The sequence below is a fragment of the Cupressus sempervirens genome, chromosome 4 (assembly GCF_028749045.1).
Source record: "Cupressus sempervirens isolate cs-2001-9-10 chromosome 4, ASM2874904v1, whole genome shotgun sequence".
NCBI lineage: Eukaryota > Viridiplantae > Streptophyta > Pinopsida > Cupressales > Cupressaceae > Cupressus > Cupressus sempervirens.
In genome coordinates, this window is record NC_143121.1 from 806,285,915 (window position 1) to 806,310,704 (window position 24,790).

Here is a 24,790-nt window from a genome sequence, read left to right on the forward strand (position 1 = left end):
CAATGGAATTCGCACTCATAGCTCCAAGCCCGGGCCCGTGCAAGAAAAATATTGCAGTGGAAAGAAGCTTAGACAGGAAAAGAAAACAAGTTTGTCCGCATAAAGGAGTCCTCACACTTGTAGAGAGGAAATTCAAACACTCGCGCGAAGGGGAATTAAAGCACGCGGAGAAATGGTCTTTGTATGCTCGCGAACTCCTTCAATGTTGTTGCACGTGAAGAATGAAGAGGCGCCTGCGGAATGAAGTCTTATGCGCTTGCGGGAAGAAGTCTTATGCACCCGCAGAAAGATGTTGTCGCCGCCGTGGAAGCAGTTCTTACGCTGCGGAGAAGAGGATGTTGGCGCTCGACGAGGATGTCCTTCAATGCCCGCAGAATGAAGTCCTAATTGCCGCAAAAATGAAATCTTTAATTGCCTGTGGTAGAGCAAGCTCCGCGGAGAAGAGTGAGTCCACGGGGATACAAGGGATAACCCACACAATAGAACGTCCGCGGGGAATTAAAAAATAGCCACCCGCGGGAGGTGTCCGCGGATGCCTCACTTTTCTTCTCTCTTCTCTCTTTTTTTTTTGTTTCTCAATTATTATTATTATTTTTTGAGCAAAAATACAACAAACTCAATTCTCCCTTCGGACTTCGTCATTCTGTGACGATGAAGGAATCATTCTGACTTCTTCATTCCGTGACGACAAGGGAGTCTTCCTAGCATGGTACATCTTTAGCTTCAAACCATTGACTGCCTGAGATACTTCTTGTCCATCTAAAGTCCCCAATTTTATTGCTCCATTGTCACCAACTTCGCGGATTTGGTATGGCCCGACCCATTTGACTTTAAACTTTCCTGGTTTGATCTCATTTCATCCGTTATACTTCAACACCAACTGCCCCGGCTGAAATTTGTTGAGTTTTAGGTGTTTATCATGCCATGCTTTGCGTCTGTTCTGTGTCACCTCCGTGGCCCATTGTGCCAATAGCCGCTTCTCCTCAAGCTTGTTCAGATTATGCAACCTTTCCCTCAGGCTTTCCATGTCGCGTACCATGAATTCCATCCGCTGCCATTCCTTGCCGTCAATAGCTGTATTCTTGATTTTAGAACCTTCACTTTGTACTGATGAAGTTTTTATTAAACCCTTCCTCTTTGTTTCTTGTGCAGACCATACAATGTGTTTTCTTTGCTGCCGACACCTTTCCACTAATTTTGTGGTCTGGGGTATTCTTTTCTTTTTGTGCGGTTTGTTCACTGTGTTTTGGATGGTGGTATCTTTCCTTTTTCTGGGTTCATACTACATGTTCTTCCTCTCAGCTTTAGCAGTAACTGCCTTTCCTTCTTCCGCTTCTTTGTATTCCTTCGAACATTCACTTCCCTCTTCTTTGTCACCTTTGTCGACCCTTAACATATTAGAGCTCAGAAAGAGCTCATAATCCTTCATTTGCTAGTGGAAAAGGCCGTTTACTGAGTCTAGATCATCGTCCATTGATCCTCCTAGTCGTAGGACGCCCTCCTGATCTGGTTCCACCCGCTGCTTCCCTTCATCCTCTTCCTCAGAATCTAATGACAAAGCTTCTTCCCCCACCATTTGGGTGTGTAAATCAATGACGAATTTTCGCCCTTTGTTGTGTTTAACTTTGGCTTGAATAAGCCATTTGTGGCCCAAAATGGCGTCGTATCCTTTTCTCTTCAGCGGGATAATGACGAATTCGAGCAGAAATGGTTGTGTGCCAATCGTCACCGGTTGCGCCATCAGGACGCTAAGAGGTTTAATGCTGTGTTGGTCCGCTATCAGCAACTGGAATGTAGGTGGCCACAACGTCGGCTGTCCCAATCTCTTACAGGTATCCTCGAGTAAAACATTCACGTCGGACCCTCCGTCGACAATTGTGTCTGTCAGCACATTTTCGAGAATCCCCATCTCGATGACCGTCGAATGCTGTCTGGATGTGAGGGCTAGCAGTATTGGGTCTTCTCCACCTGCGGCAATTTCCTTCCCTCTTCCTGGTTCTCCTAGTAACTTAGCAGTTGGTGCGAAGTTTGTGAGTGCCGATCGGAGTTGAGGCATTATGAGCAACAAATCGCTTATTTTGACGGGTACCTTAGTTTGCAGTATCTGCCGCATGATGTTCTGTTCCACGTAGTTCCTTGCTGAGGTGCCAGTGGTGTCCTTCAACTGAGATGTCTCTGCGTGTGTTGCTTTCTCAATTTTTGCCCATGCTTCCTCCAATTTCCTCTTTCCTTCTGTGGGATCGAGGTACAATTTTGCTTGCCACCGTGTAATTGCCAAAACCTCCTCCTTGTTCGTCTTGATGCCAATCAAATTTACTCCTGATTTTGGGCACTTAGTATCTTCATGATCGCTGGGTCTGCACCATTTGCATAATAATATTGGTATGTTTGTTGTTGTACAGTCTCAGGCAAAGTGGCCCCACAAAGTACAACAGGCAAAGTGGCCCCACAAATTACATGCTCGGCATTGAACCATCGGCCGACCGTTTGCATCGTATTGAATTCGACTTCGGCTGCCATTATTATTGTTCGCATTGTTGTTGTTTTGCCCGCAGCTATTATTTCTGTACCCCCTCGAAGTGGCACCATCAATGTTTGTGTTTCCATTCCCTCCTGACGTGGAAGCTACCTATGTCAGGAGCAGTTGTTGAAGTCCTCTTGTTTTCATATTGAAGGGGCATTCTTTTGTGGAATGTCCCATTATCTAGTAGATCTCGCAAAACTGGTTCTTTGGATAGGATCCCTTTGTGTGACTTTCTGCCTTACATTCTGTGCACCATAGCTCGCTTCTCTTTGTTTCTTTTTGCATGTTCTTAAATTCCTTCATCATTCGGATCATGTCCTTTTGGAGAGCTCGAACGTTCTTGCTGCTATTTTCATCATCGCTGCTCTCTTCTTTCAAAGATGCATTGTCGTCTAACTCGGATGAGCTACTCTTCTTCTTCTTCTTTGTTTTCTGCTCACTTTCCAAGTTCATCACCCGATTGTATGCTTCAGTGTATGACGGTGGTGACACAATCTTCATCTTCTTCTGCAACTTTGGTTGTAGGCCTTCAATGAACCATCTTTTTTGCAGTCCATCTGCCGGCTTATTTTCCATTTTGTTTATTAAGTCTTTTAATTTCCTGGCGTAGTCTCGGACAGTTTCATTCTCCCCCTGCTTTGTGTTGTATATCTCCGCTACGATCTCATTGTCGTCGCGCAGCAATTGGAATTTCGTGATAAACTACTTTTTAATGTTGTCCCAATTGGTTAACTTTTGGGGATTCGTATCGGCAAATCAATCAACTGCGACACCTCGTAGGGTTGCCGGAAATTGTCGGACCCATTCGTTTGTATCTGTTATGCCATTCGCCCTCCAAATCGTTTCGCATGTTTTATAGTGTCGGATTGGATCGATCGTACCATCACCATCAAACTTAGGCATCTTTCCCTTTGGTCCCGCCATTACTACTTGATTTTGTACACGGGAGCTGTTCGGTCCTCCCACGCTGGCGCTATTTTGCAGTCCCACATTGGCGCTCTGCAGTCCCACACCGACGCTTTGCACTCCCACACTGTGGCTTTGCACTCCCACACCGTCGCTGTTTTGTACAGGTGTCTTATTTGCAACAACAGCGAACTTTGGTGAAGAAGGATCTTTTGAAGTTGTTCCTTCTGGAAGCATATCACGGACGAAGAGTTCACTCCATGCTTGTGCTCCCTCAACACTGCAAGCTATGCGAGTTAATTCCCTTCCGTCTGGATTCTCTTCCCTCGGTGAATACAAGTTCAAAAATTCTTCCCTTGCTTCTTCCACCAATTTCACCCACTGGCGAATCTCATCCAACAATTCCTCAGCGCTTCGGTGTCCGTTGACAATCTTCTGAAACCTCCGTCTACATTCGGCCTGCTGCGCCAAAATTAAATTTCCTTGAGCTGTGCAGATTTCATCTTTGTCCTTCAGCTTATTCTTATTTTTGTTTAACTGATTTGGCATTAGTCTTCATTCCTCCGCCTTTGTTCCAAGTCCATCGGGCAACGGCGCCGAATGTTTATGGCATGGGTAAATAGATTAATGCACACAGACAATAGACAAGAGCAGCAACAACAATACTCCTTTTATTATTCGCATATGCCAAGAGATTACATAATACTTTCAATGATTTACAATGATCTCAGATGGGGTATAAATACTTCCCGCCGAACCGTCTTGAAGGGGTCCGTTGGCTACATGACAATGCTAATCTACTTGTCAGCTACACAATCTTTATCTACGACATCAACCTGTCGGCTACACAATATTTACCGACGACATCAACCTGTCAGCTACACAATATTTATCGATGACACTCATCCTCATGTACTGCCACTGCTACATCCCAATCATCTGCCTCCGTCGCAAACTCAGCTAGTTGCTTATCAATCAACAAATGATCTCCATGCACATCCACATCATCACCATCAGGAGGAGCTATCCAATCTGCTACATATGAATCAATGTCATCCAAGCCACGTGCTTCATATGGAGCTTTCCGTCACACCCACTTTGTGTGGAATCGAAGATTGTATCGCACATAAACCAAGTCATTCAAGCACTTTTGAGTCAATCTATTGTGCTTCTTTGTGTGTATGTTGTCAAAAGTGCACCGATTTTGCTCGCTATAGGGCTGTGAAAATATTTGAATGGGAAGCTTTTGAAGATTAGGTGTTGTGGCGCCATAATCTTCCCACCACAAATTTTAAAGGATAAAAAAGCCATTTAAAATGTGCTCAAGGTTCCAATAAACTAATGAGCGAAATCAATGGTCTAATAAAATAAAACATGTATACGTTGTTACCTAGCTGGAGGGTGTATCTCCTACGTTTGCAATCAGGAAAATAAAACAATGACCCCTCTTCCCTCCTGTAGCTCTGTAACTCATCAAGCATGAGGTCTCGAAGGTCCAAGTCAACAACCAATCTTTGTATACATGTGTCTAGGCCAACTTGAACCTCTGCATCTCCTTGATATGCTGGTGGAGGTGTCGGTTCCACCTACAATCGATAAGGTTCGATATGGGTATATATGTGGTCTCATTTGACCTATATAAGTGCTCAATGGTCTCTTTGACCTTATCCATGGCCTCATATAGTTAACCCATGGGGTTTTTATCCCCATCCACAATTTGTAGAACCTTCACCAACGGGAATGACTCCTAGAGATAAGAACTTATACAAAAATCAGAAAATTGCAATATTTGAAAATTAAATAATAAATCATCAATCAAAACTTGAAAACTTACGTTGAGGATCCCTTCCATTAGCTTGCCAAATCTAGTATCAAGCACAACTTTCACAATCTTCTCTGCATCGGGATTCTTGGAATAAGGACTCTCGAGCCATTTCTTACTCAGAAACATACACCTTAGGTCTAACAATGTTTCCAATATGCTTTGCAAGTTGAGAAAATTAGTAGGAAAGTGTGTTACCCTTGCTCGCACAAGATCCTTACCACCAGTGTGCTCTCTCATAAGATTCTGGACCTACGTGTGATTGTAGATGTACTTTGCAATATTCCTTCCATCTTCAACCATCTCCACCCAACTTAGTGTCCCTATGTCCTCAAGGAGCAAGTCAAGACAACGGGTAGCACAAGGGCTCCAAAATAATGTGGGATGCCTCTCCATGAAAAGTCTATTGGCTGCCACATATGAAGTTCCATTATTAGTCACAATCTAGATTACATTAGGTACTCCCACTTCCACTACCACCTCATCCAATATGTTGCACAAATTTCCGCATTCTTCACTTGATCAGAGACATCAACTGATTTTAGAAATACTGTCCCCCTGAAGCAACTACAAAGTTGATGGGCGTCTTATTCATGCCATTTGTCCACCCATCGGATATAATAGTTGATGAATGGTTTTTTACCTCATCGTCTAACAGCGACTTACTCACCTCGTAACGAGTTGGAGCCTTGAACGCCTTACTAGACATAGAAATGGAAGTGACCACTTAATCCCATATGGACTACATAAAGCATTGAAGGGAAGATCATTGTAAAACCAAAACCACAACTGCTAGCCTTGTCTTCTCATGCATCTCTTTGTTCCATGGAGTGCCTTTCAATCCAGTTTGAGCACCAAGAATGTTACGTGGAACCCAAAAGTCTGAAAGATGGCCGCTCACATTCTTGGATGATGATCCTTGTATCCGTGGCCCAATGGATGAAGAAGCCTTTGCACCTATTTGCGACCCTGTAGAACTAAAATCTCCCATTGGGGCAGCCATAGCATTTGTTGTCCACTTTTTTGCTATCTTCTTTTACTCATATGCATTAAGGCTTGTTATAGCCTCTTCAAGATAGATGTCACATGGTGTGATATCATGGCCTTATTTCTTTCCAATTTGATATTTTAGTCGAGTTATGCCCCCACTCGTCTACTTACGACAATGGTTACATTTGACATTTCCTCTTTTTGCTCTTGGTGTCTCATATTTCCAAAAATCATCACCAGTTCTACCCTCGACCATTCTCTAAGTATTTTATATTATTGTATTTCTCAAAAATCATCACATAAGTTTTGATCCAAGATATTTCTATATTATTGTATTTTAAATAAGTTTTTGATTCAAAAGAAAATATCTTGTACAAGATCTGATTATACACATCCATTCAGAAGTTTAAAAAATATAAATTTATATATATTTGATGTAAATTTATACAGAAAGTGAGAAAATATGCAGCTATATCATAATTGAAATTTACATATATGAAATATATATGAAATTTACATAAAAATGGAGAAAATGTGATACAAACTTACATTTTATATATTTTAATATTATGTAGTCACTACTTACTAGAGTCTACTATATACAGAGAATTCTGTATATTCTGGAAATATACAATATGAATATATATAGTAAGTTAATAACATATATTATTATATAATAGTATAATGGACAGTTAACATTAACAGTATAGATTATTATATAACGTAATGATAAAACAATATATTATTATTAATAATATTATATATATCTGTTAAAATTCAACATAACGGACATTGGACAGTAACAAATATACAAAATGAAAATATACTATATCTATATATAACTGTTATACTTTTCAATGTATAATTTTTTTTAATAACCTAACTCTAATAGATATTATATTACCTACATCTGATCTCTGAATGGCTGCATGTTTCTGACTTTGAAGTTTGAATTGCCTCCAAAAAGATGTCTCTAAATGGTCTCTTCCTTTGGTCTATGGCTGCAAAAGTTAAAAACTCTGAAAAAAGTCTGAGAAATTGCCCGCAAAAAGACATCTGCGGTAGCTGTTTGCAAATGACAACGATAATGCATAAAAACGGTGCCAAACAAGTGACAACCAACCCTAAAAACAACTTTCTATTTGACATTTTATTTGTTTTTTATAGTGTTTTTGGGCGAGCGTTGGCGTTCTATTTTTTCCACTGACGGGGCAGGGGTTTTTGTATTTTTTGCTGACTGGGACTGATATTATCACGATTTTTTGACACAGTGCATGCTGCGAGAAAGTATTTATATTGTGTCCAATATGTCGGCCAATTAAATCTTTGGCATTTCTATCTTGTGGTATATCGTGCTATGCGCGATATGATTGGGCTATTTTCAACTATGGTGCAGTCAACTAGACCCGTAAGAAGCAATAGGCTGTGACTCTTATCTCGACAAAAGTTGAGTATATAGGAACAGTTAAAGCAACTTGCGAGGCAGTTTGGCTTTGGAGGATGCTTTCAAACGTGTAGATCCTAGTCCCCATTACTCTGACAATTAGGGGGTGCTCAAATTGGCCAAGAATATGGTCTTCCACAAGAGAACCAAGCATGTTGAACTTTATTATCACTTCATTTGGAAGCTAATTGAAGATGGTTCAGTTCAGTTGTATGTTTCAACTGCAGATGAGTCAAAAATATTAAAGCCATGAAACCACATAAAACAAAGAATTTGAGTCTAGAGCAAATATCAAGGAAAACAATCGATTTTCAAATGGGAACCTTTTCGGGTAAAAAAACACAACACTTAAATAACATTTATTCACAAAATAGACACCAACCTAGATAGCATAAGTGAGAACTAACTCACAAAGAGCACCAACTGCAAACACCTGAAGCATCAACTTCAGCTTGAGCTCCAACTCAAGCAAAACTTGATAATGCTCCTTAGAACAAACTCAAAAACACCATGTAAGAATTACATGATACACCTTGAAACAATTCGTGACTTCAAAATGATTTCCATAAACGATTGGACTTGCATTGTCCTGCTCAATTCAATAAATGCTTGACTCAATAAGTGAAACTTTAGAAAATGGAATTAATTGTATTTAAAATATAGTAAAATAAAAAGAGTGTAGGATGCAATAAAACAATAATGTAATTAAAGATGGTAATGGGTTGGGGATAGTTAGGTAGCAAGGGGATGTCTCAGTTGGTCTCCCTAACCAATTGAGCACTATTTAAGAACATTGGAACATGAATGATATACTTATTATTTTTGGTAATCAATACAGAATACTATTTTACCTCTCAATTATTCGACATGCTTATGATTGGTAATGGTCTCTTATGTTGGTATTGAGATCATTGAATTCGTATTGAGTGTATAGTAACCATTCTACATTTTGGCATTGTTTCCCAAGTTTGAGCCTCGAGGCCATATGATAAACGGGATGGAGTAATGGGCAGACCTTTCCTATTGCAAGTCACAAACAGTTTACAAATCCAATTGACCAATATATGCAAAGGGAAGCCCAAGATAGCGGTTACAAAGAGCATGGTACAGGACAAACTTTCGGTTCCATCAATAGTATAGGAGCTTCTTGGACAAATACCTCGGTTACTAGTAGGGAACATGGTACGAGTGGAGGAAGAAAGAGTTGAAGTACAAAGGGAGCAGAGGAGGAAACAAGTACTCCAACAGTTTGTCGAAAGAAGCACATGTGAATTTGAGGAGCGGGAAAAATCCAAGGAGGGCAACTAGGCAATAAAACAATTCATGCCCCTAATCTCAAATAAGGATCTAAGGTGAGTAGCAGAAGAAGAAACGGAAGGGGAAACTGACCTACGATAGATCCAACGTACTAGGGAGTAGGAAGAAAGGCGTTGCCGTCTGAGAGGGGTTATTAATCAAACTCAAGTGCCAAACCAAACAGAAGAAAATTTGATTGTAAATATTGAACTCTATAAGGGGAATAGCCAATTTGACAATCTCAAAAGGACCGGGAAAGGAGGGGTGGATAGACTCGAAAACCCCAACACATAGAGAGCATTGTCCTACCCAAGAACAAAGCTCTAGTCAAGTAGAGGGAGAACTATAGGGAGAAGGAGTAGCTGGGCCAAGTACTCAAGGAGTACTCACGTTAGGAGGGACCACTATCCTGATAGGAACCAGTACTCAAAGAGTAATCCTGCTAGGAGTGAACATTATCCCGTCAGGTCGGAACATTGTCCTAGTAGAGGTAACATTGCCTCGTCAGGAGGGAACACTGTCCCATCAAGAGGTGAACCAAGTAATCAAGGAATACCATCGTTAGGAGGGAACACTATCTCGACAGGAACTGGTACTCAAGGAGTAATCCCGTCAGAAGGGACCACTGTCCCGTCAGAAGGGACCACTGTCCCGTCAGGTTGTGGGCCAAGTACTCAAGGAGTACTACTTCTGTTAGGAGGGAACACTATCCTGATAGGAACTAGTACTCAAGGAGTAATCCTGTTAGGAGGGAACACTGTCTAGTGAAGAGGGAACACTATCCCATAAAGAGGGAAGTGGGAGAACCAGGATGGAAACAAAAACGTCCTAGATTCATAGGAGAAGGCTCAAAGGATCCAACACGACATTGTAAAATGTGCATAACCATATGGCAGGCTAATTGAGAGAACAATGTGAACAAGTGGTTAAAGGCATTTATGTCCACCCTAAGGGGCATCACCATTGACTGATACATGGATTTGGAGGCTGGGAAGAAAGATACATGGAAGGATTTCTGCACAACCTTTGAGGAAGAATTTAGACTCTTACGGGACAAGAACGAGATAGTAACAAAAATATACAATACAAGACAAGGGAAGAATGAATTTGTAAGAGCCTACAGTAGGAGGATGAAAGAATTGATTGGGGAATTGGAAAATAAACTAGTAGAAGGGTTAAAGAAAAGATGGTTTATTGAGGGGCTAACTTCATTCTTACATAGAAAAATGAAAGTAGTAACACCATCATCTTTCGCGGATGCCTACATTCATGCTATGGATATAGAAAGTGAAAGTAAAACCTCAAAAGAGAGGAAGCACAAAAGTGAGAGAGAGAGTCCAAAAGGAAGCGAAGATGAATCTAAAACCATCCAAGCACTATGAAAGGATATGATGAGGATGATGAAAGAAATGGCGTCCAACGAGGAAGGACAAAAAGAGGGGAAGGGATTATGGTGTACTAACTGTGAGAAACGACACACCACAACCATTTGTCCAAGAGAAGCATTTTGTGATATATGTTAGGTGTTAGGACACTTGGTCAAGGAAGGTCCTTATAACCTAAAGGCACAAAGCACTCAGGTTTTCTTACCCCACCTTCCACACACTCCCATGAAACACAAACATGGATGTATCACCTAGTGGATATTGGAATATCAAAAGGGGAAGCAATAACAATACACCTCGGAACTGAATCTAGTATGACAGTAGGGGATGTCCCATGATGCAATGCAGAAGGTGCAATGAATGGGGGCATTTTGCTAGGGATTGTCAAAGCGGAGGACAAAAAGAAGGAATTCTTTGTAAGTGGTGAAAACTTGGTAACCGCTTGGATGCCAACTATCCTAGGCAGAAAAGCGTGAACATGCTAGAGGTTTTAGAATTACCCAATGAAGTCCTAGCCATCACAAGGATCCAAGCCAGGAAACTCACATACCGTGATGCGACACACAGAAAGAGAGTTCTAAGGAAGCTAGGAGAGACGTCTAGGGCGCCGTGGCAAAGGAAGGACAAGTGAATACCCCCAAACCCCTTGCCCTAAGGTCAGTATTTGAAATTGACATTGCCCAACAAGTATTAGAGGCCACTGTACTAGTAAGGGTTGCCGATTTGTTGGATTCATTACCTTAGCTAAGGATGGCTATAACATAACGTAAAAGTCCCAAGGAGGAAGGGAAGGAGGAAGCAAAAGTATGGAAGGACACTAATAGTTTATTCAATATAGGGGGAGGAAGAACACCTGTTGTGGTGGAAACAAAGATAATGGGATGTAAGTTGACAAATACTATTGTGGATGGAGGTTTAGGTGTTAATGTCCTCCCTAAAGAAACTTGGCCCTAGAAAAGCTCTCTCTGGCCACCCACGTTCTAGTTGGTAGGAGTAGATCAGCATTGAATCAAGCCCATTGGGACACTGATGGGACACAAAGTAGTTATTGACACACAACAGTTCTTCCTAGACTTTGTAGTAATTACCTTGGAAAAGAAAGGGTATGATGCACTGTTAGGGAGAGGATGGTTGGTTACAGCCAAGGAAAATCACAATTGGAAAAGAATACTCTTTCCATTGAAGTGGATGGACGAAAGTATGTAGTTGACCTTAGAAACCAAACAGTGAGCCAAGAGCTGGCCTCAAACTAAGAATGGGAAGGAGAAAAATGGGACAAGGGTGAAGGGGTAGAGCCAGATGATGAAGGCATATTAAGGTTGGGAAATCATTCTGAAGATGAAACAAACTCCCTCAATGGATTGTTCCATTGGCAGATGGGGGATTACGACGTTTTTAAACCAGAGTGTAATATGCTACATTGTAACATGCTACAGATTTAGGAGACAAAAATTCAGAAAGAGTTGTCAACATGGGACAATAGTTATTTGAAGAACTCCGTGAATGAACAAAAGTGGAAACTTTATAAGAAAAGAAGAGACTTTTGATATTAATTTATTAGAAATAATGGATAGGCAAGGAGGGAAAGAACTCTACTTAAAAGGGAAAATAGAATTAAGAAACAAGGAAAAAGGGCCAAATGCAGATTATTAATTAAGGCAAGATGGGAGAAATAGAGTAAAACGGGAGTGAATAAAGCAGACAATGGCAAGGGTGTCGTACGGGACACAAGTAGACAAGTGCGATAGAAGATGATCCCTTTTATAAATAGAAAGAAGGGGTACGACACCAAGGAAGCAAAGTGTTGAAAGGTCAATGTGGAAATAAGTATGCGTACAAGAGGAAGGAAGAGGATTACTGTACTTATGTTGTACGAAATCAAGCAGAGTAAGGAGATTGTTGTAAGGTGTACGATGTGCGAATGCGAAGCAAGGAAGAGGAAGTCGAACTAGCACATGACCATACGGAAGCACTCACATCCGTATGAAAGTCGAATCAGTGTATGGCCATACGAAAGAAATTTGGTGTACAAAAGGAGGAGGGCACCATTCAGGAGAAATGTGACGTATGAAAGCAGATGCCAGACAAGAAGAGACTGGACAAACATATATAGAAGTTGGACATGACCGTATGGGGAGAATTGGCTACAGAATCAAAGACCAATACGATTGAGACAAGGGAAGAATGGGACAATAGTAGGGCACAAGGTATTAAAGGAACTTGTATAGAGCCAATGGGATAGGGCACAACACAACTTGGTGGCAGTGTATTTCTAGATTGGGGAGTGGTGAATTTGGTAACACTAGAATAGATGAACCAGACTAAGGTGTTAGATCTTCGGCTGTAGAAGAAGGCTCTACATACTATCAAACTCAACACACAAAAGGGAATTGAGATAGCTTAGCCGATTGCATTGATAGTAACCTCAGTAGGGAAGAAAGGAGTGCAGGGGATGCCCAACAGTAGTGGGAAGCAAATGGAAGGGGCCAGAATTGAAAAAGAAGTAACACATGTTGAAGATAAAGTGTTAGATGAGGTGGATAGATTGTTGGAAAAGTTCGAGATGAGTGGCAAGGATGTATCCCCACCTTCACAACCCTATTGGAGGTAGAAGAAGAAGACAAGATGGAAGAAGTTGAGAGCGAGATACCTTCATTGGAGGAAAAAGCTTAAAATCTCCTCAAAGGCTTATAGGAGATGGAAAAAACCACCAGGGAAATCATAAAGCAGGCTAAGGGGCAGCACTGTACACCATAGTCAGAGTAGTGGAGGTCCTTGTGAAATTTATGAAGGAAGATTTCCATACAGTTTGGAGCTTACTCATGCAAAGTGGAACATGACACATTGAGGCAATAGAGATATGGAAGGCCAGAAGTACCATACCTACAATTATGGAACAACCAACTCTCATGCAGTTGCTTAGTGGAGGTGTTTATGGGGACATTCTTGGAACTCCAACAAGAAAAGGAGTTGACAAAGAAGATGAAAGAGGAGTGGGCCCGGGATAGAAGTTGGCTTCAGTGGAAAAGGATAGGATGGAAGCCTCACGATTGCTGCAAGAGTCCAAGCTAAGCAGATGGCAGTAGAATGAGAGCTACAACTTCTGCGGCAACACACATCCACTTCAGGGACGTCTTCCCACCCTACATCTTGAAGTCTAGTTTTCATTCGGTTAATAGTTGGGTAGTCATTTGGAAGACAACTTTTTTTGGTTGGAACAATGTAGGGCGTAATAAAACAATAATGTAATAAAAGATAGTAATGGGTTTGGGGTAGTTAGGTAGCAAAGGGATGTGTCACTTGGTTGCCCTAACCAACTGAGCACTATTTAAGAACATTGGAACATGAATGATGTACTTGTTATTTTTTGTAATCAATAAGAATACTATTTTCCCTTGTAATTATTTGGTATGCTTATGAATGGCAATGGTTTCATCTGTTTGTATTGAGATCATTGGATTCATATTGAGTAAACTACAACCATTCTACATAGAGTGTACAAATGCTATAGAAAGCATTAACTAAAAAACAAAGTTTTGTAAATAAGGACAACAGTTAAAAATTGATCAGATTAAGAGAACTAGTAGTAAAGCATAAATGACCATTAACTAAGGTTCTAGAATAATGGGCTAAATATAATAAGAGCTTAAGATACTAAAAATATTCTAATACCTCCCTTAATTGTGATTCTATCAACTACCTTGTAGAAGACATTACATGTCTTGTAGTTACAAATCCTTTAGAACATTCCGCTGCTACTGAGACCCTCCCTAGTTCTACAAAATGTCGATGACCAGGAGTGGCCCAAAAAAAAATCAAAGAAGGTTGTCCCATTCTTCAGAATGGTCTGCAGCAAGAGAGTTAAGCCTGCTTTTGACTCTGCGACTAACTCTCCCAGAAGCTGCAAAACTGCTGCCCAGAAATCATCACAGGAAAAACAAAGCTGATGATGGATAAGTAAGCCGCCCTTCTCTGTAGAAAAAGATGCACCGAGAATAACTGCCAAACCCTCCAAACTAGTGCAAATGAGTAAAAGGTCGTAGTTGCTTTGCATTCAGATCCTTTGATACCATGAAATTTAAAAAAACAGAATTGACTGTATTAAAAATACGCTCAAATAAATAGTTTACAAATGCTATAAAAAGCGTGAACTAAAAAACAAAGTTGTCAAAATAAAGACAATGTCTAAAAATAGATAAGATTAAGAGAGCTAATAATAAAGCCTAAATGACCATTAACTAAGGTTTTCAAATAATGGAGTTAAATATAGCAAGAATCTAATATGCTAAAAATATTTTAAGAATATCAAACTCAACCATCTGTTCGACCCGTTACCAACTCGGTTCAATACTTGTTCAACTCAAAAAACGTCGCCTCCTTAACAAGCTCAACCCAATGCTATCCAACTTGCTATGCGAATAGAGACTGCTGACATATGTGCAATAGAAAGAACATATGGATATGAGTGTTTCTTTGTCCATTATCATGCACAAACCATACATTTTATATATGTTTGCTGGAATTGATACTGCTAAATATAAAAGCAAAGGTGCATCAAAATCCTGATGCCAAACATGAAGTTGGCTAGCAGTTACAACACTGGTGAATTCTCACCCATTATAAATTGTTATTTATATTACCTTATAAAAATACTTCACGATTCAAAAAGAACTGGCCAGAAAAATTTAACAAAACTAGGCATTGATCCGTTTAGAAAACCATTGCACAATCCAATTACTTGCTCAATTTAACTACCAGTAGACTACAGAGGAAGACCACATGAGACAATGGAACATCACAAATGACAACCAATTAAAATCATTTTTATTATATACAGCACCGACTGCTCCGCAAGACCTAATAATGCCTATCTCTATCAACCCCATTCGCATACATAAAAAAACAACTGCTGCAAAAGAGAAATAAAGACTTCTTCTCCCCAGAACATGAAGTATAGATTGAGAGCTTGGAGTATATGTATATATATATGAAGCCATTTATAAACTTGCCATCCCACCTGTAAAGCTGCCATATAATTTTTTGAAAAAGTCGACCCTTTGGAATATTTCGGTGACATGGCAGGTGTCGGGGCTAAATGACTTGGAAATGAAGTAGACAAACAAGCAGCTTAACCAGAGAACCAACCAGTTCAAGCAGAAAACTAAGCAGCACAAGCACGCAACCATGTAGCTCAACTTGACAACCAAGCAATTTCAACGAAGTAGCTCAACCAGTCAACCGAGTAGCTTAAGCAACCCAAGCAGAAAACCAAGTAGCTGATGAATATAACATTCAATGCAATAGCTACCTATTACTTTGATTAATCCTCAAAGTTCATATGACCTTGAGCATCAATCTTTAACATCTATGACAAAATATTAGTAATTTGGTTGGTTAGCCATTAATAATTTGCATTGGGTTAGAGTTTAGTTTGAAAAGTTGATGGATTCCCGCAAATATTCCAACCAGGGATGTTACACAGTGACTACGAGAATTATATTTGAAGTGCCTAATGGTTTTTAAATAGAGCACAGGTATTGGCAACCGCTTACAACCAACTCCTAACAACTACTCACATGTCGACAAATTATTAACACATTATCGGGCACAAAAATAATAAGTTAATTTTATGGATGGGAATTTTTCTTGGAGACTATTTGTGATCTCTTTTGGGATGTTTAATATTGGCCATGCTTTTACCAAAATGGACAACATTGATAAAGGCTTGTGCCATGAGCATGAGACTAGGATGTCAACTCTCATTTATTATTTGGGCTGCATTTTCATAATTTAATGGAATTTATCCTAAAAAAGCTGTGGAACAAAAATGACTATATTCTTGTATTTCCATTGGCATTTTGTAGCTTGAAGATAAAATTATTCTAGCATCTTGCTTGCATATCTTCAATAGCATCTTGATGTTTCCAGCTTCTTTGAAACATGCATCGCTAAGGCTAAGCCTGCGACATAGGCAGGTTTCATGGCTGCAATATCAACCAAGACCTATTTTAGGCACACAAATGGAGGAGGTTGCAGGGTTGAGATAATTGATATGCGCTCCTTTGAGCCTTATATTTTTTAGGGTATAGCTTTTATTTTGATATATGTTTTGAACTTTTGATGCCACGGATTTCATATTCCGTGAATTTTGTAGGCTTTTGACACTATTTATATTGTGAGCAATGTTTCTGGATTAGATTGTGTGAGTTTTTTTAGCATCAACGTTTCGGATCATACTACATGATCCATCATCAGGATGAGATTCTGATGCTCTCTCATCCTGATGATGGATCATGTAGTATGATCCGAAACGTTGATGCTAAAAAAACTCACACAATCTAATCCAGAAACATTGCTCACATTACTAATGGTTTGTGGAAACCTGATTATGTTAACTATTTATATTAATAATGTCTTATTAACTTATTTCCTTAAAATTTGCATTTATACTTATGTGATGAATGTAAACTTGTTCAGAATAGCTTCTATTTGGTGAGATTATTGTGTCTTTACGGTTTATTTATTAAACAATACATGAAACAAGTTATAAACCCTTAAAGATATTTGAATTTCTTAGATTTTTCAATTTGCCGAGTCTTTGCTAAGTTTTTGCCTTGTTTGAGTCCATGTCAAGAATCAGCTTGCCGAGTTTGAGTTGGGTCCGAATCCTGTAGTAGTAATAGTCTTCTGAGTTATGATTCTAGGCCACCATGGTCATGAATCATAAGTTACACATGTGATAATGCCCCAATTCAGTTATATGCGCGAGGCTTGAAGTGTTTTTGTAGAGAAGACATCTGCCAAATAGGAATCACGCTCTGTGCTTTTCATCATTGTGGAGATGTGAAAGATAGAAATATAGTTGTAATGGTAGACAATTTACAATTTTTTATACATTTTTCACATAATAAACATATGTCAACTTCACATTATTTAGGAAAGGTTGGTTTGACTAGTTTTATAACCTCTAAAAGTTCATAGATGCATGGTGATGTTGGAGACTAAACATTTCAAATTTGTAAGTCAATTTGAAAGCCACTGAAGTATAGTTGAAAGCATAGATAGCCCACCTATTGGGGACAGGTTTCTGAGATGGGGGATAAAGAATCTTGATGTTGGGGTGATGGTGGGGGGAAGGGGGTTGTGCTGTATATACAATATGCACACTATATACTATGCATACAGAACTTAAAATGCCAGTTAAGATGTGTATGACTATTAAGAAGTAAAATAGAAAAATTGTAAATTCCAAATTAGAATAATAAGATGTTTTGAATATAGAATTTCTAATTAGAAATTAGAATACTCAATGAAATTTTAAATTGTTGAATCAACAAATGGAAGATTTCTATTCTATCAAAAATATCATCAAGATGATTACAATGAATAGAATGATAGCGAAGTACAAAATGTCAACATCTAGTAAAGGGAGGCCTCTAATCATCCCTCAAGGACAACTCATCATTACTAGAACCACTGGACTCCTCATGGTCAAGATCCACCAAACAAACACCAATGAGCCCTACATTTGAAGCCCTTGCATCCTTATCCACATCAAACAATGATGGGTCATGTGGCTTTACATCCCATCGTGTTGCTGGGCTCTCCTTGTACATGTGTCATTTGGTTAGTGATATGCAAGGCACTATGTACAACCACTAGCCTCTCTACTCTCCTAGAGTTAAGTATGTTTCTCTTAGGAGAGTGGATGAAGTTGTAAGTAGATTAATTCCTCTTTAAAGCTGAAGAACTAGAAATCTGAGCTAGTAGATGAATGGCTAGTGTGGTAGTTGCTGATTTCTGTCAATGATAGTTCCACCACAAAATGGGGTCCTCTTGCGCTATAGATTTTATATCTGCTGTTGTTGTAGCTGAATAATCCCTAAGAGTCTTGCCAACAGTTTCACCATTATACATCCTATCAATGTATCAAAAGATCCCTTCCTCACATCATCATTCTAAATCGGTGTAACTCCAGCAGGCCTAGGCATGTAGCACCTCGGATTCAATGCATAAGAAGCCATGTGCAAGGGAGTGTTTAGGTTGACCCATCTTAAAATTTGTCCGCCATAGAACACACAAACATCCTCAAAATGGTTGACGGATGCCTATGTGTCCCCATTGCTATTCCGAGAATGTCGAGATGTCTTCGTGTTTTGTCGTCAACGAGGTGGTGGTGGGGAAACATGAGAATATTGTCTTGATGTCCTCCTCTTGGGAACGATTGGGCTTACGTTTAGGGATGGGTCCTTGGCTTTCATTGCTCGGAAGTGCAATTTTTTTGAAGTTAACTATAAAGCTATGCTTTCAATGCAAGGTTATGGTTAAAGGTTAACAAGTGCATAGGTTGGATTTTCAACTTCATCATGATAAAACCATATGCACTGATATTCATCCAGTGAACAACTTAACTACATAGTTTGTGAGAAAAACAAAGCTTTGCTTGAATGGCATTTTAATTTTAGTAGGAGTTACTTTGTTATTTGCAAAAGCTGCTACTCTATCCATTCAATATCATCAGTCTTCCATTGATGATATTTTGAAGATGGAGAGCATTTAATTTCTTTAGATGTGAAAGAATATTATCCTGTGTAGGTAAGTGATGATACAAAATTGGTGTAGTGCTGCATCATTCACGAGCAAAGGAGTTTTACTCCCTTCTGAATGCATGATCTGTGTGTATAGATGTTTATCTGTGTTGGGAAGATAATAAGCTTTGGTCCAACGTTCTTTAGCTATGCTTACCTAAGTCACTTGTAAATTATCAATCATAGTAGATTTTTTCATATCCCATTACTTGCAGTCTTTTTTCACTTATAGTTCTATATGATGTATCATTTAAGATTGAAGTTGATGGCCCATTATTTGCTCTCCCCAGTTGATTTTGAGAAAGAACTGAATAGAATCATTTTTTAGTTTTGGTTCCAATTCCCATTTGTCAAATAGAGGAACTGTACATATTCTTTATAGTTCTCAACAGTGCAACGGAAATTGTTCTTGTAGATAGGATAAGTTGTATTAGTTATGTTTTGGTTATCACTGATGGGTATCATAATGCATTGTTGGTTTGTGATAGTTATAAGAAATAGATTCCAGTAGTCTCTGATGGTTATCACTGATGGGTATCATAATATCTTTTGTACTGTTCCCAGTCCCTTAGACCCTTGTTGGTCTCTAGTTGGACATTAATAAATTTAACTTATCTTATTGTCAATTATCAAGGAGTTTATGTAGAACCTTTGCTCTTAGAAAAAGGGACCAGATGTTGGAATGGTTTCTTTGTTTCAGTTTTTTTATAAGAGCATTTATGAATAAATAAAACAATTTTGATATCATTTTGGAACTGTGTTGAATTACTTTGCAACTCCTTTTCAAAACATTCATGTGTATGTAATTAGTTTGCTCCACAGTAAGTATTTGTTTATTCATTTAGCAGTAAATGTTTGGTGCCATTGACAGGGATCGAGATCTCGACATCTGTGTTTAAATTGTACATGTTATCAAAGTCACGCTAGATTCATTCTTGGAGGACTTAAAGTATGAGTTTTGCATTTTATCAGTGATTTTCTAATGCTTTCACTGTTATACAATTCAGATTGCTTTCCAGCCAAAATTTCTTTCTTCTCGGGTTGAAAAGGAACGGCGAGCTGTTCTTTCTGAGCTCCAAATGATGAATACCATAGAATACAGGGTTGACTGTCAGGTTAGTTTCAGTTACCCCTTTCTCTGATGTCTTGTTGACATTTTAAAATTCTGTTTGACTTTGTACAATCAAGCCGATCAGATCTTTTGATTGAAATCTACCTTTGCTGAGGCTCTCTTCTTTATGATAAATAAACTTTGGAAATGCAGGTTTTCTAAATAAATTATGACATGTATATGCACTTATCAACTTGGACCTCCATCTAACTATAAATTTTTCTGTGATCAGTTGTTGCAACAACTACATTCAGAAAACAAGTTAGGGAGCAGATTTCCAATTGGATTAGAGGAGCAAATTAAAAAATGGGATGTAGAAGCAATTAAAAGGTTTCATGAACGTTGGTATTTTCCTGCAAATGCAACTCTATATATTGTGGGAGATATAGATAGCGTTCCTAAGACAGTTTATCACATTGATGTATGTTCCAACAATCACATTTGTTGTCATTTATTGCTGTATAATTTAGGACTTTGCTTATTACTGGTCAACTCTTATACAACTATAAACTTGTATATTATGTTATACATGCAGTTAAAAGGGTTTCCATGTAGCTTCATTTGAATGACACATTATTTTTTCTGAACCCATTTATTTTCCTTGCACATTGTTTGTGATGTACAGGCTGTATTTGGGCGAACCCCTTCTGGAAGTGATTTCTCTGTAACACATCCACCAAATGCATTTGGTACAATGGCAAGCTTTCTTGCACCCAAACTACCAAGTGCATTGGCTGGTGCTGCTATTGGTGAAACACCACCTCCATTAGGAGCACAACAATCTAAACAGTTGAAAAAAGAAAGGCACGCAATAAGACCACCTGTCAAGCATAAATGGTCTTTACCTGGAGCTGGGGAGGAATTGAAGAAGCCATATATTTTTCAGCACGAGTTGCTTCAAAATTTTTCTATCCATTTATTCTGCAAGGTGATTAATGAGAGTAGTTGTGTGATTGTTGTTTATATTCTGGTCTGTCTTTGGATTAAGTAACATAATTGTTCTCAAGTTTCATATAATTTATATGCTTAGAAGCAACAGCAATATTTCTGGGTGAACTGTAATTCTATATAAGAGCTGGAAACTATTGCAAGTCACTTATAACTTCCTTAATTATATTCAGGGAAATTTGAATTCTCATTCTCAATTTGCCACATGCAAGCAATTTGCAAATAAAAATAAATACAAGAACAGTACAAAATGAAAGCTTTATATTATGCATGTCTTTCCGTTTCTAAAATCAGGGTGCTTTTCTTTTGTTAATTATTCATCCACAAATATATAAAATGTATTATCATTTGTAGGAAATTCTTAAGTTCGGCATTTTAATTTTTCCTTGCATAAACCTCAACTTGTCTTAGGACGTTTACCTTGTTTATGTGGATGGACAGAATAGGTTAATCAAGCTTTTCCATAACTACATTTTCAATTCTTTTAAATGCAACTGAAATTGCTTCAGAAACAGAAATTTATGCTTTCGTTTGGTTTTATTCACACAATTGGAGGAAAGCTATTTGACAGGAATCTGTCATTTATTGTTATGATGCAAATCATTTATGAAGTTTATTTTTAGGAATAATTTGAAATTTACTTTGGTCAGCTATCAGTTGTGAATCCTTTCAAGGCCAAAATTGTGAAAATGAGCAGCACTACTTGACATATGCCTAGTATTTTGGCATTTACACACATGAAAAATTAATCAGTAGTAGTAGTCAAACCTCACCCTTACTCTAATGCTTGCAAAAGATGAGGACTGACCTAATGGATCCATCATGCACTAACCCTATTCATTCTGATGAACCTGGCCTATTCGGCTGCACGGGGGTAGGGCCACGGGGGGAGATAAAGCATTACGAGACAGGAGAAGATAAAGGTAGAAAACCAGCCCAAGGGGAAGCCCGCCCTTTCCTCTCTTGCCAGGGGCGGCTCATAGAGACACTATTCTATTCAACGAGCCACTTCCCCTTCCAACTATATGCTATCAGAGCGATCCAAATTAAAGAGCTGTATTGGTTGAACCCACCTTACACAAGCTTAAGAAAGGTGGCTCACAATTGAATCTTATTGATTGAATAGATGTTTGCTGGCTGTACGCGGCTGCTGGCCGCTGTTCCACTGAGATCCAAGTACCGGTAATTTTGATCCATCTGCTCTATAATTGATCCCCCTACTATTGTAAGGGCATGCCTACCACTAGCCAAAGGTGCCTCTACCACTTTTGAAGGACCCGCCCTCCCCTGTTATTACAGCAACCGCAAATATTTCCCCCACCACATCCTGAGTATCTGGGTCAATCAATGCGATACCAGTCTACCCGAAGTGTAAACATCTATTAAAGAAATGCAAGAGTTATATGGCTGCTTAAAACTAGGTGATCAAATGACTGGAATGTCTCCATGTAAGTATTCAATCAAAGTGTATCTTGAGCAGAAACATAGATAAAGACAAATAAGCTATGTCTTAAATTTGAGCTTACTGAATACCTAATTTACAGGTTTATAAGTAGCTGAAGTGCACCAAACAAAAGTTTCTTTAATGACATAATGCTTGGCTATAGGTATATCTTCAGTAAGTCTAACTGGTCTCAATGTGGCTGCTGCTGCAAGTCCTTTTGCCATGTTCTTTTTACCATTAGTGACATGATTAGCTATTGTATTGTGTTATTTGGTTCTAGCTGTTGACAATGTAAGAGTGAATGCAACCAGCTATACCAGATAATGAATTCAAATTTTGAGTAACTATGGTCGATGACGTTTCAGATTGAATTGCTGTATTTTTCCAGTTGTGGCAGTTGGCCAGCTTGCTAAAATGTTCCTTATTGATTTTGCCTGCAAGTTCTTCTTGTACGAAGCAACAATGGGTTGTCAATTGTCACCATTCCATTTTTTTCGATATGCTTACCTACACCTTCATTCAATTAATCATGCATCTGGTCATTGGTGCTGGTAGGCATTGTGTTGCTCAACAATTTTGTATCATGGATTTTATCCAACAGAGATTTATTAGATTGTGAGTAGTTGTTCTTGTGGCTAGACATGGAATGTGATTGTCTCCAAATACCTTCATACTTTCAACATAAGCTTTACTGTTTATGTGACAGTAGACACTGACAGTCCCAATCTGTCTTATATATGGTTTCCAAAAACATTCCATCACAAATTTAAAAATGGGTCCCATTTTCATTGTTAGTTTAGGAAAGGGTGAGTTTGTTTTGTAGGAGTTTTTTGGTTGTCTTAGGTGTCAGTTGAGTATTTTTTGGCTAGTTGCAGTCATTTCTATTTCTCCATTTTTGAATTTCAACAGCATGTAACAATTGTAGCATTTCTTGATCATTTGCACGTGGAACAATTTTGTTTCAAAGTACTTGTTATTGTAGGAGTGGGTGTTTCGAGTTAGAGTGGAGAACTCCCTTGATTCTGCTCAACTTGTCAGTTTGAGTCGGAGAGCTTGCTTACGCTTAGTGCTTTATTAACAACCAATCTAGCAGAACATTAGAATTTACTATATATCTTCATTTTATTTATTGTATTTTAATAGAAATTGTTTCCCAATACAAATCCTGTAAGGCCTTCACTTGCATTATATTGCTTTGAAACATCTTCTATTGTAATTATTAGTTGATTTTATTGAGATAATCACACTTTTCGCTTCATCAGTATCACAACCAATATGTTGCTTGCTCGTTTACCCTAATCAAAGTCATCATTTTTCTATATGTTTTTCCTTCACAGTCTCTCATCCATGTAATGACCTCGTGTCCCATGGTTACTCTAAAATGATCTTCTGTCCGCTAGAGGAAAATTCACATGATGGCATTATTGCAAGGGCCATACAGTGGGTTGGATAGTGATACGGACTTGAGAAGATACTGGACGGTTACCAAGGGAATATAAGTTGTACGGTATGTAGTACAGTGGAGCAAGGGGAAGGATGTTTGTACGGTGCTTAGGAATGGTTGTACGGAGTCTAGAAATGGCCGTACAATTAGCAAGGAAGATCGTATGGATGATATAGGGAGGTACGAATGGGGGATGGGAGGCCGTACGGTGGGGGATGGAAGATGTAAACAAATAAGGCTGTACGGTGGAGGGAAACAGAGGTTGACAATGATGAAGTTGCTAGAGATGTGAATGGATGGAAGTACGGATTGAGATAGAAGGCTGTACAGACAATGGAGGGAGGTATGGAGATGGTCTGATGTCAGAGGGAAACGAAACCAACACACAGATATTGCCAACTTGAAGTAACCAGAACACAAAATATATATATATCAGATAATAAATAGCTTGCAACAAGAATGAAGCTTCGACTTGCCAAATCTTGAGCGGTGTTACAGGTGACAGAACAGGGTGAGGGTTGAATCCCACTGTTTACCGTACTGGGGTAAAGAAATTAATGTATATAGGCAATAGATAAGAACAACAGAACTCCTTGTATTATTCGCATATGCCAAAGACATTACATTATGCTCGATAAGATGATTACAATGATTACCTGGAGGGTGTATATATACATCCCAAAGAACCTTCCCAAAGGGGTCTATCGGCTACATGACAATTACCGAAGGGCCCGTTGGCTACAACAAGAACCTTCCCGAAGGAGCCTATACTAACGGGATACATCCTGACAGACACCTTGTCGGTTACACTATATTTCGACGACATCCCCCCCACCCAAAAAAGAAAAGTCATCTCCGGATGACAACACAACAAAACTCAAACAACTA

General features: G+C 39.0%; 1 protein-coding gene across 2 annotated transcripts in view; it reads left to right on the forward strand.

Annotated features, from left to right (window-relative positions):
• LOC149563845 (Insulinase (Peptidase family M16) family protein) overlaps positions 1–24,790 on the forward strand; it is a 170,570-nt gene that overhangs the window by 57,499 nt on the left and 88,281 nt on the right. For both annotated transcript variants that reach the window (XR_016364117.1, XM_089826971.1), the window contains exons 6-8: positions 19,963–20,070; positions 20,299–20,487; positions 20,692–20,994. Coding sequence is in view for 1 of the 2 variants with exons in the window: in XM_089826971.1 (XP_089683097.1) it covers positions 19,963–20,070; positions 20,299–20,487; positions 20,692–20,994 (600 nt within the window). In the remaining variant the exon portion in view is untranslated. The remainder of the gene's footprint in view (positions 1–19,962; positions 20,071–20,298; positions 20,488–20,691; positions 20,995–24,790) is intronic.